We start from the raw sequence: 19,258 nt of genomic DNA on the forward strand, positions 1-19,258 counted from the left end.
CAGTGCCCTCCTCAAGCCTTTTTATCTTCCATCAGCTGCCAAATTGCCAAACCTCAAAAAGTGTCTAATATGCTCAAACCAGGCAAATAAAAAGATTCTTTTCTCTCAGAATATAAATGCAAAGTCTTAGTCTGAAAGCAAAAATTCTTCAGATGTGAAATTCATAGAAAAATAACCTGTTGTCTAAACTTTTTCTGTAGCTCTAAGCGTTACATCCTCCCATTTAGCTCCTGAAAAAAGTTTTGTTCACATCAGCTATATGCCCTGGTTTATGTTCGACTAAGCTTCTTTTGGAAACATCAGTTTCTGGAGTTAGGAACAATACTGTCAGAATCATGCTAAATATACTGCAGATTTTTTTTTCCTGGAAAACAGTGACCCTGTCAATTCAGTGAAGTATGGCCCAAGGAAGACAAAAGAAATACTTGTAATAGCCAAGCAGAATAATTTTATCTGCAACTGACAGATAAAAGAAATACTTTGAGAATAAGAAGCAAGATATACACTTAAATGCTAGAACATGTAAGTGCCACACTATGGTGGCAGGCAACCGTCAGAGAAATGGGGCTGTTTTTCAGCCATAATTCTAGATTGACAATGAGGGCTACAAAAGCAGCTGGACACGTCTCTGTACACGGTAGCCACTCCTAGGACAGACCATGTGTAAAACACCACCACAGTCATAATAGTTAGCATTTATATTATGCTTCAGGGTTTTCTTTTTTTTAAGTGAAAATTTTTATAGTTTCTTCAGTTACATGCAAAAACAATTTTTAACATTCATTTTTAAAAATTCTGAGTTCCAAATTCTCTCCCTCCTTCCTTACAACCTCCTCCCCCATTGAGAAGGCACAGAATTTTATAAAAATAACAGAAAAAAGTATATTTCCATCTGTATTCAGACTCTCTCAGTTCTCTGTCAGGAGGTGGAAAGCATCCTTTGGAATAGTCTGGGATCATTGTATTGAAAAGAGTTAAGCCATTCACAGTAGATGATCATACAATAAAATGCTTTAAGGTTTTCAAAGTGCTTTACAATTACTACATCAGCTGATCCTAACAAAATAACAACAACAAAATTGAGTGCTATTATGGCAGATAGCAGTTAAGTGACTTCCTGGAGTCATACAGCTATTAAGTACCTGAGGCAGAATTTGAACTCAGGTCTTCCTGACTCTAGGCCTAGCACTCTATTTCATGAAGAAAAATCTGCAAAGTCTTCTTGTGTTATTTTTTTTTTTTGGTCACATACAATACTTCATCTTCTGTCACCATATCTTTATGCTGACTTTCACCTCTGCCTGGAATATAACCTCTCTTCAGCTTCATCTTCACCTTCAACTTCTTAGAATCCCTAATTTCCTTCAAAACTCAAATGCCATCTTCTATATGAGGGTTTTCTGATCTATCCTCCTCTGCTGCTAGGGATTTTTCCCCCAAAATTAGTTTGCATTATATATATGTGTGTGTGTGTGTGTGTGTGTGTGTGTGTGCGTGTATATATGTATATGTATATATGTAATGATTCATCTGTACGTACATATAGATACATATGTATGTGTATACACATATGCATGTGTATATATGTGTATACACACACACACACATACACACAGACATACGCACGTTTATACATGTGGATACTATCTCCCTGATAAGGCCCTTGAGGATGTTTTTCTTTTATCTCAGTGTCTTCTAAACCTAGCCTGTAGTACACAGGAGTTACCTAATCATGCATACTGATTGGTTCATGCACTATCAGGAAGCACCACATTCTAATGAACCTTTGTTCAGTTTCCTTTCCATCTATCCTTTTCCCATTCACACTATCAATTTCAGGCCCTAAGCACTCAACACCCTGACTATTGGAATAGCCTGTTTTCCTCCATTCTTGATCATTCCAATTAACCTTTGTACAACATCATCAACCTTCCTTAAATTCTACTTTTTGTCATAATGTCAAAAACTTTCAAAGCCTCGCCATCACCTAGGAGATCAAGTTCAAAATTCGTAAACCTGAAATTCAACAAAATCAGCATTCGGTAAATACTGCTTGGTATGACAACAAAGGGCTTTTTTTTAAACCAGATTTACCTTCCTGGATGAGTTTCATTTAGGCAAATATTAAAACTTAATAGATAATGTCAGATAATCCAACAGCTTTTCCGTGGCAGAAGGTTTCCAAGGGTATTCTGAGATATATTAAAATCTGGCTTAGATTCTTCTTAATTTCTAAAGAAAATTTTGATAATTGATAGATCATGTGGATAGCTCAAAACTGCCTTTAATGATGTCCTAGCATCTTCCACCTAGCAGAGCTAAACTTCAGACTACTACCCAGGAACCATTATGAAAAAAGCCCTGGGGACCCCAGATAAAACCATACACACGTATTTTATGGCATTCAATACTGTCAAAAGAGTTACAGAATTTATAGATGGTACTTAGGATAACACTGCTTTGAGGCATTTAACTATATTAAAAACATTACCTTCCAAATATATTACCATTGTAAATCATTCTAATGTGAATTTAAATGTCACGCTGACAAATACTGAGACTCAGATTCCAGAACTGATAGTTCAAAGAGATAGTCTTTGAAACTGAATTATATTTAATTGGAATCATTTCTTCCCCCAAAATATGCTAGAAACCTATAAAATGAGAAGTAATCATTCTTACCTTGTGTCTGCTTCTTATTCACTGCATTGTCAGCCTTGTGCCGTTTCTGAAATATAAAAAACAAAACATATACCATTATTCAAAATAACTGTAGCACTGCACATAACAAAAAAAAGTACTCAAGCCTAAAATGATTTAATTTGTTTTTCTCATACTAATGAGTATTTCTTAATTCCAGTTATCTAGGTAAATTAACAGACATAAGCCATGAGAAGGTGAGTGAATGTGGGCAGTAGTAGGGAAAACCAAAAACGGGCAATACAGGCAAGAATTTCAAAACTGAAAACAATAAACAAGCCACTTTAGTATACTTCTATAAGTTGGAATACATTCCTACAAAGGTAATCAGGAAAGTGAGAATAATGAAAACCATGCCATAGCGGATCAGCTGAAGGAACTGAAGGTGGAAGGGAAATGGGCAATGGAGGGGCAAGCCAGCTGCCTTCAAATATTTACAAGTTGTCATGTGGAAAAAGCAGATGATCCATTTGGCTCCAGAAAATGGGGACTGCACAAATAGGCAGAACATAAAGAGAGCCTAATTTTAACTCAATATAAGTAGGGATTTTTCTAACAATTCAAACAAGCTGAAAATGAAATAGACAGACTTGTTTGAATGAGCTCCCCATTAGAAAAAGATATTTAAACAATTGTTATGGAGGATGTTCATGATTCAAGGAGGGAATTGTCTTGACAACTTCTAAGTCTCTTCCAACTCTTAAGTTCCTAAGATATTTTTTCAGTTAAAACAAATATTTGGCCACCAGAAGCATGTTTATTAGCACACCTTAACATGTTAACATGTTAAAACTTAGTGGCCTAGGAAAATTTTGAATGAAAAATTATTTTATGTTAGGTGTATCACGAGAATTTTTTTATGTTTTTCCATAGGAAACATCGTTCAACTATGCTGGTCACGTATTCCTTAATTGTCTCTTTGGAGAAATTAGTAAAGTGCTACGATTAATTATTATTAAGTACTCAACAGGACTTTCTAATTATACATCATTCATAACACCTGCCTTTCCTACCCTGTTCCATATTCCCCCTTAGTTACAAGCCATTGACAGAAGATATACTCTTAATGACCTATATTAAAACTACTTCACACCTAATCAAAAGTGTGACTTATTGCTGGGTGGGAGAGAATTTTGTATGATATTTAAATGGAAGACAAAGAGTATGTAGACTAGATTGGGAAAAGAAGTACAAAGGAAAATATGTGGGTTAGAAAAAAGGGAAGTAGGTTTCAAAGGGGCCATTTGTAATTCAATTAGGCTCTGGGCCACAGGGATTCCCACACCTTCCCAATTAAAGATTCTCAAAGTCAATCAAGTGCCCAGTCTTTGAATGGAAACAGTATATATTGCATTGCTTAGAGGGAAAAGTGTGGGCAGAGAGAGAAGCATGTAGAGGGAGAAATGGGTAGAGGGAAGAACTTGCCTAGGGGAAGTTGCTTGCAATGTGAGCGTTCACTGGATCGGTGATGAGGACCTTACTAAATCTTGCCTTCTGGTATCCTAACAGCAATGTTCCAAATAAATACTCTGATTTTGTCTTGAGGAAGAAAGTTTATTACATTTTGCGAACCAACTCTGGTGATACATATACATATTTATAGCAACTGCCATAGGTATCACATTGATGTTACAACATTGAACATCTGATTTTCCATAATTCCATTAGAACAGATCTTCTTAACTTGCAATCTATGAAGTTGGATGGTAAAAAAAAAACCCAAAAAACCACATCTTTATTTTTGCTTAGGTCTAGGTGAAATTTAACATTTCATTTAATTATGAATTTTTTTAAAACACATAATTCTGGTAAGGGAGCCCAAAGGCTTCACAAGATGGCCAAAGGGCTCTACAACCCACACAAAATAGCTTAAGAACTGCTGTCCTACTAAAAGTATTGGTTAGGAATGTTAAGATCACTATACTGAATCATATAACTTTTAGCATAGTGCAACAGCTGCACAGTAAAACTGTGTGAAAGCACAGAGTACAACTCTGGTGCAGAAATGTTTTCTACTCTAAGGACAGAAGTCTGATTTAGCTTACTCTAACAACAGACTGAAAACAGATTGGGGCAATGTGACAGGAGGCCAAAAACCACTTTCATTCTTTCTAAGTATCAGAGAATCATGTACCTCTACAGATACCTTCTTATTGGAAAATAGGAAGGCTTCCCAAGGAGAGGATTTTGTAAACTCTGAAGTTCTACCTGTTGCCGCGTAACACAAAAAGTACTCAACCTGAAAATGGCTTCATTTGTGTGACCAAGGATTAGGAGACATTAACATGCCTAGAACATAAGAGCACTTACTAGGAGAAGCCTAGTGTACAGTAATCCCATTTTCAGAGAATCAACGACATGTTAACAAGGAGTTTCAAATGTCTCAGTGGCAAATATGGTGATTATAACTCTTATCATGTCTAGACAAAAATGGTTCTCAAGATGAAATGCATTTGTTACACACACAACTTTGAACTACTTTCCCACTCAAACTTTTTGCTTCCAATACTATTTATTCTGCAAATTATTCAAAATTTACTTTCCTCACTAAAGAGAGTATAAAAATATTAGCACTGAACAGAATTATTATTTGCACCTAATAGACCTAGGAATTATTTTCAGAATTTCATCACCTATATTTTTAATTCAATTTTTTAAATTAACAAAAAATCTATTTTTTTCTCCCTCTCACCTCCACCTCCCCATTGAAAAGAAAAGAAAAACATAAACCTTTGCAGTAAATATTCTTAATAAGAATATCATAACAAATTCCTTCCTTGACCATTTACAAATTTAAATATCTCATTTTGTCCCAACTGGGTCCATCACCTATTTGGAAGGTGGTAAGCAGCATGTTTCATCATTGGTCCTCTGGAATCATGGTTGTCTACTCATGATTTTTAATGAAGAATGGAAGGAGCAGAGGGAATGAGAAAAGAGATCTGGATTTGAGGCTTGCAGAAGGTACAAACATTTTAGGCTGTAAAATAACATATGTGTTGTTCATTTTTAATCATATCCTACTCTTTGTGATCCCATTTCGGGTTTTCTTGGCAAGGATCCTGGAGTGGTTTGCCATTTCCTTTTCCAGCTCATTTTACAGATGAGGAAACTGAGGCAAACAGGGCTGAGTGACCTGGCCAGGGTCACACCGCTAGTAAGTGTCTGAGACCAGATTTGAACTCAAGAAGGTAAGTCTTCCTGACTGCAAGCACAGCACTCTATCCACTGCACCACCTAGCTGCCCCAGTACGTGTACTAGGAATGTTTAGCACTCCATTTGAAAAAGAAAATGAGTAAAAACTAGGTAAATTTTCTGGGTATGGTAAAAAGTAGATTCTTGAACAAGGACATCTATTTCCACCTTGTTCATAATGTGTGTTTTGTGAATTTAACTGAACCTTACCAGTAGCAGAAAGAATAAAAAGGCTATACTTTTCCCCAGAGTGGGATAAAAAACGCTAAGTTTAAGGGATTTAGGATGTAGACTCTGCTTTATTCTACAGCTTTATCTATTATCCCTAAAATTTTATTTATGATTTTATTCCTGTTATGAGCACACAGTGTACACATTTGCAGAAAACCTGAAAAATATAACCAGGGATAACATGTCCTCCTAAAAGATACCTGTCTTCTCCAGTAAATAAGTAAACACTGCTCTGATACTACAGGAAAAAAAAATACTTTCTATTTCTATTGTAGAATAAACTAAGTTTAAAGTTTTTTTTCCTTAAGCTAATCGTGTTGGTACAATTGCCCTGAAATTCCTTGCTATCTAGCTAATTGCCAGCATTTTAGATTTAATAATGCATTACCTTGTGTTAATCCTTGATTAAAATGTTTTTATGTGTGATATATATGTATATATATGTATATATAGATGTGTGTACATCTATATCTGTCTAGATATAGATATATAATTAGTTATGGGTGGTGGAACTTCCTTGTCAATTTGGCACTTATGTTAATCTATTTCTATTTTCACCAAATGTATTGTAAAAAAGAAGACAAGTCTTCACTGATGAAAATTAACCAATTAAATTCAAACATTCCAACATTTAGTATGATAGGTACTGATCAACATAATGAAGTTTCTTGTGGCCTGATATTTAGAAATAAGTCATTTGTTACTCAGACACAAAAATACAGCATCATATCACTTATATAAGTTCAAGGCATCAAGAATGGCAAGGATCTGTGGCACGATAATATCCATGAAACTGTCAAACTGCTCTGCTTCCAATACTTTTGTGCACAAATGTGCTGTTCCTGTAGTCCTACTTTTACTGTAACAGCAGCACTGCTATCAGTCATCCTTTTATATTTCTTGAACATTTTCTTCTAGCATTAGGTAAGATTTAATAGTGTCAAGCACTAATGGTAATCTAATTATGTTTAAATTCATTTCTTTACTTTTTGTAACTAATTTGCACATGCATAATGTTCCTTGATGAACATCATGGGTTCCACACTGTCTACTATTGACTAGGTATCTACAATATTTAAGGCAATATTCCTCCTTCTAGAGTATATAATTTGATACTGTTTCATGAACTACACCTTGGAAAATCATAACAACAGAAAGATCAGAAACCTGACTATGTGGCAGAAATGGATTCTTTAAAAGTAAAAGATATAAACCAAAAAGGCAGCATCATGAGTAGGACCAGGCTGGCAGATGTGAACTTCAAGCACAAATTAAATGCCAAAGTTTTCCACATAAGAGATAATTAATAAATGGTACTTGAATCTTCACGCAGTGTGGAGATAAAGTGACATCAGTCTTTTTAGCTAATCAATACCAATCATGTCATTTTCAAACAGAAAGGCCATGTATCTTTGAGTGTGTGTGCATACACATATATACATTTCCAGACTTTCCAGATGTCTGAGACCAATACTGATGATTTAAAACTTCACTTGACCTATTAAAATTCATGAGAACAAACTGAATTGAGATTCTATGGCTCATCTTGGAGCTCTGAGTGATTGCCCGGTTGGGTCTCAGAGAGAAATAATATGAATTCTCGCCTAGAAAAATAATATCAATAGTAAAACAACTCAAGGAATGGCTTTACTGATTAGACAATGTCTCAGATTTTTTTTTCCCTGAATCTCATCTTGTTGTCTCAGAGCTTGATGAAAGCTGAATGAGAATCAACTCAAGAAAAAAGTATCAAGAGAACATGACAAATGGAATCTCGGGTTGCTTCAAGTAAGGTGGCTAAAATAATGCTTGAAATGGAGAAAAAAATACCTCTAACCTTGACTTTCCATTCTTTCCATTGCCTCATAGCAGCTGCAAAAATAGCAAATTGGCTTTTCAAAAAGAAAGAAAAAGAAAACTTAGAACTACTGGAATGAAAGAAAAAGGATCAAAGAAACTTAAGGAAGAAAAGGACAATTTGAAAGTAATAAGAAGAAAAAACTGATCAGAGATATTTAATAAGAAAGATAACTTAAAAGGTTATTAGCCCCATTCATGGAAGATAATGCTGCATACTGAATTCCCCCAAGGTTAATTACTGCATTTCATTTATTGGGTTATTTCTCTGCCAGATTATAAAAACCATAGTTGGATACTGCAACATTCTATAATACTAGTTCTGTAATGATACTTTTATCCCATGGGAGTATAGTCCATATATTTTTAATCCACATAGGCATTTCAAACATCCTGTGGCAAAGTGTTATATAACAATACAACTTTCCTTCAAGACTAGAATATAAAATTACAATTAAATTGTACATCTGTTTAGAAAAACATTGACTTACAATATCTTCAATGATCTCCTTAATAGCTGCCACTGCTAAGATGAATAAGAGAGGAACCAGCGTTGTATAGCGACCTGTTGGTGATACATCAGGTATTTGCTATTTAAAAAGAAAAGGAAAAAAAGTAATGAGAACCAGCCTTAGTTTTGCAATATTTTCAGAACAGAACTTCATAGTGTCTCTTATGTTAGGGAATATTAATGTGCCACATTTTCAAATACCTGGGGCCAGTTGCCTCAATTTTTTCAAACTAAGAAATGGATAGAAGGGGGAGCCTATTAACAGGCTTTGTGTAGAAGCCTGGCATTTAGAGGGCACTTGATATATTCCTGTATATGGATTACCTAATTAGTTGTCAGTGTGATAACAGATAACCAACAAGTTAGTTATGTGAATGACAAAAGTATCTGTGATACTACTGATCCCTTTGCTAGAAATCTCACTAGCTTTCAGCAGGAATCAATCCAACTTGAGAATTTCTGACTGCAATTTCCTATGAATATCAGTTGAAAGGGTATGTACTCACATAACACCAACATAATAAATTAGCAAACAACGTTATAAATGAAATGGAATCACATATGACAGAACTCTGAAACAAAAATTTTGATAATTCATCTCTCTAATTCCAAGCTTGTATGTGAAATGTAATCCTATTCTTTACCAACACTTTCAATTCTTTGGTGGGAAAGATGGGCTAAAAAGGCTAACAAAGATAGCTTTTTTTTTTTCAAAATGAAGAGAAATCAATTGGTATCAGAACTCATAAAAGTCACTTTTAAATAAAAAGAACCAGTATTCCAAAAATGTATAATCTCTACCTCTTGGGTGCTATTGCACTTGAAACAGTTTAATCAGAATGACCTAAATTATTCTGTGAATACCACTGCCATGAAAAGATTCTTGCAACTTTTCCCATCTTTGATCATTTATCACCAATTTAACAAATGACTAGGTGCATGATTCCAGTTTTAACCTTTAGTCATTTCAGTTGTTAAGCTTTAGAAGTCCAATTTTATGTTTAAAATATTTGGCACCTGCCCCATACACTTTAACATTTTATATTCTCATATTTCATCTCAAGTGAATAGCACATTTCAGACATTACAAAATACATAGTTTTCAAAAAAGCATAGAATTTAACATATCCTAGAATTCAGGGGTGGGGAACCTGTGGCTTTGAGGCTACATGTGGCCTTCTAGGTCCTTGGGTGAAATCTTTTGACTGAATTCAAATTTTACATAGCAAATCTATTTATTATGGGGATTTGTTTTGTGAAGTTTGGATTCAGTCAAAGAGCCACACTTGAGGACCTAGCAGGCCACATGTGGCTTCAAGGTCAAAAGTTCCCCACTGTAGATCAATGCCTTAAGCACTAATGTTGAGAGTAAGAGAGGCAATTTGGCATAGTAGAGAATCATCCAATGATCCATCTAGAGTCAGGAAGTTCTGCCTTTGACACATAAATTATGTATCCCAAGGCACATCCCTTGACTTTTCTGCATCCAGGGAATTCTCTACCACCACAAACTGCATAAGTATCACAGATCTGCATTAGTAAACAAATTTTTTCACACACACAGAATTAGTAATCTCCCTAATAAATGCTATCATTCAGTCAAAAGTCCAATATTTCAACAGTGTTCACCCACCATGTGTGTACACACACACACACACACACACAATCCCAGAATGGTCTCAAAAAAACTTAAGTACCAATTATACTCATAACATCCTAAAGACATTTAAATTCAGGAACACTGTTAAGAAATGTATACAAGTTTCAGTTATTGCCATAAAACTATTAACACAAACCATGGTCCAGAGAGAATGAACATGTGAGAAGAAAATACCTCATCAAGAGCTATAAAAGCCCTTGGGATCAGGGAGCTGATAATTACACCCGTGAAAATCAAGCATTAACCAAGACTCTCTAAGGAGTATTTCAGAAAAGTACATTTTCTCACAATGCTTCATAAACAAAACCTAAGGGAGCAGAAGAAGAAGATTTGGGCCTGCTGATTCAATCTGGTAATGGGACACAAACACCTGGATTCATAGTGTGAGACATTCTTCTAGGCACGGACTTATCCAAGCTTCACAGCCAATGGTGGTTAAGAGCTATTACCTATGGCAAGATAGCAGGAGAGCAAGAGATCTTGAAATAATATTTAAGTATTTGTTCCCACAAAGATCTCATAAAGATAACAGTTGGAGACTGTAATCACATTTTAAATGGGTGTAGAAAACTAAATTAGTTTCCTCATGTGAATCTCCTTCAGAGATTCTCATCTGTAGCTAATTAGCCAGTACAGGAACGTGCATGGCTAAGAGTACCTAAAAATGACCCTGAAGTTGCATATGTTTTTAAAAAAAAACCAAACACAACACCCCTAACAGCCAAGATGTAGTGGAAGAAGAGTGAATTTGGAGTCTGAGGAGCTGAGTCAAAATCTTGGGTGTTACCTGTTACTCTCTGGGCCTCAGTTCCCTTATCTTTAAAATGAAAAGGCTGGACTAGACTATGACAAGCATCCCTTCCAACTGTCCTATCTATGTATTTTATCAAACAGACTCCTCCTGCCTGTCTAACAACTCCTGAACGAAGAATGGATCTCCATTCAGGACACTAAATCTGGGAATCCCTAATGGATCTCCATTCAGGATGCTAAACCTGGGTATCCCTGAAGGCTTTGCCCTTACTCATCTCCTCTTCTCTCCATCCTATCTCATCAGCTCACACAAATTTAATTAGAGTCTCCATGAAAATGATTCTAAGATCTACTTACTTATCTAGCTATCACCTCTCTCATGGCCTTTGGTCTTACATCACCAGCTACCTGTCAGACAACTTGAACTGGATATCCCACAGACATCTTAAACTCAACATGTCCAAAACTGAAATCATCTTTCTCCCCCAAATTCTCCAGTCTTCCTAATTTCCAATGCTGTCTAGTATACCACCATCCTCTAAGTCACCCAACCTGAAAACCTAAGAGTCATCCTTGACTCTTTATTCTCTCTCATTCAATCTGTGGCCAAGTCCTATTTATTCTCGACTTTGGCAACATCTCTCATATATGCTCTATCCTTTCCTCTGATAATGCTACCACCCAGTTGTAGGTCTTCATCATTACATACTTGGACTATTACAATAGCCTCCTGATTGTACACCCTGTCATAAGTCTTTGGGTCCCTATGACCTCCAGGATCACGTATAAAATCTTCTGTTTGATTTTAAATCCCTTTATGACCCAGCCCCCTTCTAACTCTGTAGTCTTCTACTTTACCCCCCACTTTGTATTCTTTATCCAGTGGCACTGGCCTCCTTGTCATTCCTCACAAAGAATACCCCATTTCCCAACTTCATACATTTTCACTGACTCTCCTCCATGCTTTAAATGCTTTCCCTCCTCATCTTCACCTTCAATCTTCCCTCAAGTTTCCACTAATGTCACCTTCTGCAAGAAGACTTTCTTGGTGTTTAATTCTTCCTGTTGAGATTATATTCAATTTATCATGTACATATATGTACATAGTTTGTTGTACTTTTTCTCCCCACTATATTGTGAGGTCCTCTTGGGTGCAGGAAGGGATGTCTTGCTTTGTACCCATAGTACTCAGCACAGTGCTTGGCACATGTTAAAGGCTTAATAAATGCTGGTTCACAATACTTGACTATGAAAAAAAGGGCAATACAAACACACACATATACACACTAAATATAACATTCCTGATGGCAGGTCTAACTGGACCAAAGATAAGGCCTACAAGAGTTGAAATCTGAAGAAAGACAAAATGACATAAAAAAAACTCAATTATATAGCCTCAGGGAGGAAGGATCAGCAAAGGTGGGGAACCTGTGGCCTCGAGGCCATGGGTGGCCCTCTAGGTCCTCAAGGGTGGCCCTTAGACTGAATCCAAACTTCACAGAACAAATTCCTTTAACAAAAGGATATGTTTTGTGAAACTTGTACTCAGTCAAAAGGCCACACACAAAGGACCTAGAAGGTCACACCTGTCCTGAAGGACTCAGAAAAAGATCTGTTACCACCTTTGACCGAAACCAGATCTGTAAACTAGTTTATCTTCATTTGAGAATTTGAGAAATTTGAGAATTTTGAGAATTTCCCAAGGGTTAGGCTATGGCTTATCAAAGAAATTTGTCAATACCTTAACATGTGACCTTAAATGCCAGGTTGTTGTTTTTTTAACAGAGGCACTTACCTGAAGCAATGCAATAAAGAGAAAAAATGAATTTGCAGCTCTTCTGAACTGAGAATACAGAAATCTTGGCAGGAATGTGATGATGTTGTACTTGGCTGTGCTATAAAACACAAACCAGGAGAAAGAAGCCTTATAAACACACATTAATTCGTGACTTCCACATGACTTATAAAGTTCACTTATTACTCTTCAAAAACCATGTCATCAAGAAAACTTTACATCCTCTTCATCAGGGGGAGAACATTCCAGAGGACCATAACAGTGAATAAAATACAGAATAGTCTCATCTCAGAGCTAAGTCCACCTTTATGAGAAGTAAAGAGTCTCAAGAGTCTCAAAGCCAAAGTGGATTTTGTTTTCTCAGCAAAACCTTTTTGTATGTGTTTTTGACCGTTTTCTACTTTAATATGACAGTTACTAACTTACAGTGGCCTCTGTTTTTAATCAATCACAAGGCATTTATTGATGGCTTAGTATGTGTCTGAGGACACAAAGACAAAAGTTTAGTAGCCCTTGCCCTCAAAGAGCTTCTGTTCTGTCAGAGGATATATGGATATACCAATATACAAGGTAACTTTTTTGTGGGGAAGGCATTTGTAGCTGTGAGGAATAGGAAAGGCTTTAAGTAGAAGGTGGTCTCTGTGACATTCTAGGAGTCAGATGGGAGTGCATTTCAGGCATGGGGGATGGTCAGTGCAAAAATATAGGGAAGGGAAGTAGAATTCTATATATGAGGAAGGGTAAGAAGGACAGAGGGACTGGACTATATAGTGCATGTATGGGAAACTATAAATGATGGTAAAGGGAGATTGAAGCCCAGTTGTGCAGGGTTTGGGGAAACTGCCTTAATATTTTTTTTAAATTTTATTTATTTTAATCTGAACTTAATAAAACAAGTATTTCCATAATGTAGACTACTCTCTTCAGTACATGAAACTACAAATCTATTATGTATAACTTGCTATTCTTTTTAAATATATAATGAAGTTAACATGTAATCTTTTTTCTCCCTCTTACCCTAGAGATGGCTATCATTAGGCACAAATATGTATAAATATGTAAAAATATTCTACACATACTCCTATTTACCTTTCTCTGGATGCAGACAATGTTTTCCTTCATGTCCTTTAGTTTAGATATTTATAATACTCAAAATGACTTAGTCACTCAAAGTTGTTCTTAAAACCGTATTATTGTTACTGTATACAAGGTTCCCTTGGTTCTCCCCATTTTGTTTTTCATTATTTTGTGCAAGTCTACCCATATTTTCCTAAGATCATTGAGTTCATCATTTCTTATAGCAAAATAGTATTCCATCACAATCATATACCACAACATGTTCAGCCATTCCTCAACTGACAGGCAAACTCACAATTTCCAGTTCTTTGCCACCACAAAGAGAGTTGCTATCAATATTTTAGGACATATAGGTTCTTTTCCTTTTTCCCTAATCATCTTTGAAAATGGACCTAGTAGTAATATTGCTGGGTCAAAGGGTACAGGCAATTTAGTAATAACTCTTTGGGTATAATTCCAGATTGCTCTCCAAAAGGCAGCGTTGGATAAGTTCACAGTTAACATCAACAGTGAATTATTGTCTTCCACATTCCCTCCAACATTTGTTGCTTTCCTCTTCAATCATTTTAACCAATCTAAAGGGTAGTGCAGGATTCACTGAAGGGAAATAACATCTTTGCTAAGATAATTCAGCAATTTGGATAGGAGATAAATGATTTTCAACATTTCTAGACCTGGAATGCATGCTTAGAAAATGAACCTTTATAAGAAGATGGCATTTATAAGATGGTGCCAAGAGTAACAGCATCTGAACTTGGTCTCTGATGAACCCTTCACTACTATAATTTCAGCCACAAAGCTAGCTCTCTAGCCTACTAGATCCATCCATATGTTTCTCTTGCTAAGCAGGTGAAAGAATAAATACTGTAGTTACAGGGTGATATCTGGCAAACTCACACTGAGCAAAAACCATTAGTATAAACTTGTTGCAGAGAGTAAAGTTCCAACTATTAATAGCCCACATTGAAGATCATCTATCATAATGGGAACTTGTGTAACTCACCACTTCAGAGTTCATTTCTCTCTAACTTGTTACGTTCTATTAACTTGTTACATACTGAGCAGTGATGCTCAGTGGTTCAACTCTCAGACTTGCTTTCTTTTTTTATAATCTACTTTCAATTACTGAGAGGCCAAAATATACAGCTAGTGGATTATTCATCCTCCTGGTTTCTATTTTCTTATCTTGGGTATCACTTTCTCATAAAACATCTTGATCACTAGAGAAAGGAAATAGAAGTAAAAACTGAACCAGACTACTATTTCGTTATCTGATGGCACTTCTAGTGGAAAAATTTGGAAATGATACTTGTAGCTACAATTCATCTTTTAGATCACCAGAAAATTTTATGTAATTAATGCCCTCTTGCTGCTTCCTCTTACCTCTCCCACACACACAAACACAAACACAGAGAGAGAGTGCAATAAGTTGGTCAAACATTTTCTAAGCAAATAATATTAAAGCAGCATTCCAGGGTGCAAATATGTATGTGTGTATATATGTATGTACATATTATGTGTGTGTATCTATTTGAATGTACATATATGAAGGTATACATTAAGAAAGCTTGATATATATCATTCATCTTATCAATGTGCTAATCAGAGTCCCAGTGAGAAGAAAAGTCAGTATTCTGATAGAGACTTTCATGTCTTAACTTCACTTAACTTATTTGGAATGATTAATGAATAGCTTTTGGTTACTAGGTAACAGATGGGAATAATCATCTCACAACTGCATGCACCTTCACTTTTTAAAAAAATAAACTCTTCTTAAAAGAAAACTGCTATATAAATTCAAGGCAGAACAATAATTATAATGAGAACTCAAGATGTCCTACAGATTTCAGGTTAGAATTTACAAGGATCATTAAAACTTTTAGAAAAAATACCCCCAAAAATATATTCAAAAAGCAGTTAACCCAAAATTTCAACAGGAAGGACGTGAAATGGGGAAGGGAAGAGAACGAACTCTTAGATAACATCTAGGATATGCAAGGAACAGTGCTAGACATCTTAAACATATTATCTCCTTTGTCACAGCGATCTTTGACATTGACCTACTAGTATATAACTCTTCCAGAAGACCTTTGTCCCCTTCCAATGTATTCTCTCCATATATACCCCAAAAGAATCAGTAATCTAAGTCATGTCTCCATTCTTGCATACACTGGAAACTCAGATATTTATTTTCATAGCTAAAATCCTGAGTGGAGATATTCTCGGTTTACGCATTTGAGGGTACTATTGTTGTTGTCAGGATTAATAAAAAAATTATGGATAAATGTCTGCTAAGTTTATGAAGTACTTGGCTTATATGTTTTCATTTGATCCTTTGAGGCAGATAGTCTCCATAGAGGCAAAGTGATCTGACAAAAGGTCACCATGTCCAGCAAGTACCAAAGTTGGACTAAAACCCACGTCTTCTGAATTCAGATCCTTCTTTCTACCATCTATGGTAGAGGGGTCAAACACACAGCCCATGGGGCTGCATGAGACCCACAATACTCCCAAGGGTGGCCTCAGCCAGATTAAAATATAGTTGGGAAATATTTAACAAAATAAATTAAAGTAACACCAAATACAGATAATCTAATATCTGGTTTTCTAAGTCAATATGTCACCTGCAGGGATCTCGTGTATGATTTAGTGGCTCTTGTTTCTCTGAATGTGATACCACTAATCTTGACCTGTCTCTATTTTATAATGCCAAAAGATTTGCAGTACAATAATTCTTAAGGAAGTGCATACCTCACGTGGTTATTGCAGAACTTCGTCAGCTGAGGTTGGTTGAGAAATATAGTCCTTATTTCTTCCTGATCAGCCAGCGAAGTTTTCTCTGAAACATCATCTGTCTTCTCATAGCCTTCAAAAAGACAAGAAATTTTTTAATAACTAAGAAATATTTCATTATGTATCAAAAATGTCAGGCTTTGTAGAGTCTTCAAAAATGATCAAAGATTTCTTTCAGTTTTCTTTAAAATTCAACTTATGAAGTTGACTTTTCTTTCTATATAGTTCTTCTAATAGTAGAGACATTGTGTTTAATTGATTTAATTGAATATTCCCTTGTTTCTCTTCTCATAGGCCAGTGATCTAGTAATAGATTAAAAAAATGATGGAGATGAACAAATAAATGAATAAAAAAATGTATTAAGTATGATATTCCAAGGACTATACTAAGCACTGGTGACAGTTCCTTCCCACAAGGAATTTAAAATCTAATGGGAAGAGATAATATACAAAGGGGAACAGAGATGGAGGATTGTGAGGCAAAAGGAGCAAAGACTGACACACCACATTCAGGTACTCTAGGGACCACGGTGGTTGGTAAGGCAAGGAAGGAGGTGGTCAGAGAGGAGGAAATGAAGTCTACGTAGGTGGCTAGGGTTTTCCAGAAACTGGTCTGGGAGACAACCAATCAGGACAATGGGGAGATTTTGCTACAACAGCAAGGTGAGGTAGGGGAAGACATGACAGAGGAGGAAACAATCTTAGATCACTTTTTGGATGAATGTATGTCAGGGATTGAGGAGGGGGAAGAAAACAGTTTTTGGTTATTTAGAGCAGGAAAAGAATTCTATATGTATTCAAACCATCACCATCATCATTCTCTTGCCATCTCTTTCCTAATTAAAATCCCAAAGAATTAAGACCTTAGTTTCAGGGGATAGTACTTCTTAAGGCACCTTACCACAGTTTACCTAAGCAAAATAAACAGAATCAAAAGATTACACTCAGGTAATACGTTGCTGCATTGCTAAAGATAGATTTTAAATATAGATAATCTCTCAAGGATATCTATTGCAGAAATGAGTTCCAGAAGCACAAAAAATAACCAAAAGTTAAAAATAACAGTAGTTTTGTTTCTTCACTTTCTGATAAGAATATGAAATTCAAAAGATCTGGATTCTTCCATTCTAGGAGTCTTAGTGATAACACTCATTTTAATCATAAATGGGTAGCATATAAGTAGTTAAATGATCATTTTGGTAAGCAAATTAGAAAATTTACACCCACTCATAAAAATTTGGGCTAAAAACTGACTGAAAAGGAAGTCCATAATCAATACGTCCATGGAATAATTTAAGAATATGCCAAAAAGACAAATGTGTGTGTATATTATGACGTTACAAAATCTGATAATGCGTAACATAGGAAATGCTCATTAAAAGAATCCAGAAAATCTGTTTATAAAATAAAACGTCTATCCTATTCCCCACTAACTTACTTTTAAAATGATTGATTCCCTTTGATACATTCCCTTGAAAAGCTATCCTTAAGTACCAAAAGAGTGAGAAGACAGGAATTCAAGCAACAGGCTGGCAACATTGAGGATACTATGGGATGAATGCTGAGACAGAAGCTAAATCTTTAGAGACTAGTTCTACTCCAGGGGATTCCTGTACTCACCAAATTCAGACCATGCCCACCATGTTAATTAAAGAGGCAAGAATACAATGGAAAGGTTTCTGAACTTGGGAATGCTAGATTTGGACTCACAGTTAATAATCCCTTATTAAAGCAACTATAATGTTCCAGGTAAGCTCCAAGTTGTGAACACATAAAGAAAAGTAAAAGACAAGTCATTGGTCAAGGAGTTCACAACTGAATGTGTGAAACAACTTGTAAACAGCAAGGTACAAGGATGAAAGAGAAAAACTAAATCAGAATGATCTCAGAGGGAAGCCACCAGCATTGAGCTGGGGGGCTGTGGAGGAGCTGGGAAGGATTTGTGTTGTTTTTGTTTTGTTTTCAGAAAGTGAGATTTGAGCTGAGTCTTGGAGGAAGCCAGGTGGAGATGAGGAGCAAACATATTCCAGGCCTGGGGGAGAGAAAGGAAAAAGGCAGACCAAGAGAACAAATGCTAATACTGGAAGAATAGTGCAGCCAGTGGTAGAGTACCATGGGGCTATGAAGAGACTGTAAAGGTACAAAGGTCCATTTTCAAAATCAGAGGATTTTATACTTGATCCTAGAGAAAACAGGGAGCTTCAACAGTTTAACAAACGTGGGAATAATGTAGATCTGCCCTTTAGGAAGATTAATTTAGCTGCTGAGTAAAGAATAGACCCAGTGAATGGTAACTTGAGGCAAGGAGACCAACCAGAAGGTAGGAGTGGTTGAGAAAACAGCCTGAAAGCTGGAAGCGTATTACAAATAGTGCAACTGCATATTTTCCTTTATTTCCCCAGTAGCTGCTGGGGCTTCAACCTCCAGGGCTTTCATTTTTTACTGATGAAGATACTTTGGACAAGATCACTGTCTTCTGAACTAACTCCTGAAGTTGAGAAACTTCATCTGTTCACTTTGTAAGTAAGAATCCAGAATGGCTAGAATACTATTTCTTAAGAAAGGGAGCAGCATTGATTATAATCATAAGACAGAGAGGTTCTTATTCTTTTTTGTGTCATTAGATCCCTTTAAGCACATGGAAAAGCCTATGGATTCCTTCTCAGAATGTTTTTCAATGTGTAA

General features: G+C 36.0%; 1 protein-coding gene across 9 annotated transcripts in view; it reads right to left on the reverse strand.

Annotated features, from left to right (window-relative positions):
* The window catches only part of ATP8A1 (ATPase phospholipid transporting 8A1), a 278,564-nt gene that overhangs the window by 225,924 nt on the left and 33,382 nt on the right, over window positions 1-19,258 (reverse strand). For all 9 annotated transcript variants that reach the window (XM_072620622.1, XM_072620621.1, XM_072620616.1 and 6 more), the window contains exons 2-5: window positions 16,532-16,646; window positions 12,704-12,803; window positions 8,476-8,574; window positions 2,683-2,728 (exon numbers count right to left, since the gene is read on the reverse strand). Coding sequence is in view for 7 of the 9 variants with exons in the window: in XM_072620616.1 (XP_072476717.1) it covers window positions 2,683-2,728; window positions 8,476-8,574; window positions 12,704-12,803; window positions 16,532-16,646 (360 nt within the window). In the remaining 2 variants the exon portion in view is untranslated. The remainder of the gene's footprint in view (window positions 1-2,682; window positions 2,729-8,475; window positions 8,575-12,703; window positions 12,804-16,531; window positions 16,647-19,258) is intronic.

Source organism: Notamacropus eugenii, chromosome 6 (genome assembly GCF_028372415.1).
Source record: "Notamacropus eugenii isolate mMacEug1 chromosome 6, mMacEug1.pri_v2, whole genome shotgun sequence".
NCBI lineage: Eukaryota > Metazoa > Chordata > Mammalia > Diprotodontia > Macropodidae > Notamacropus > Notamacropus eugenii.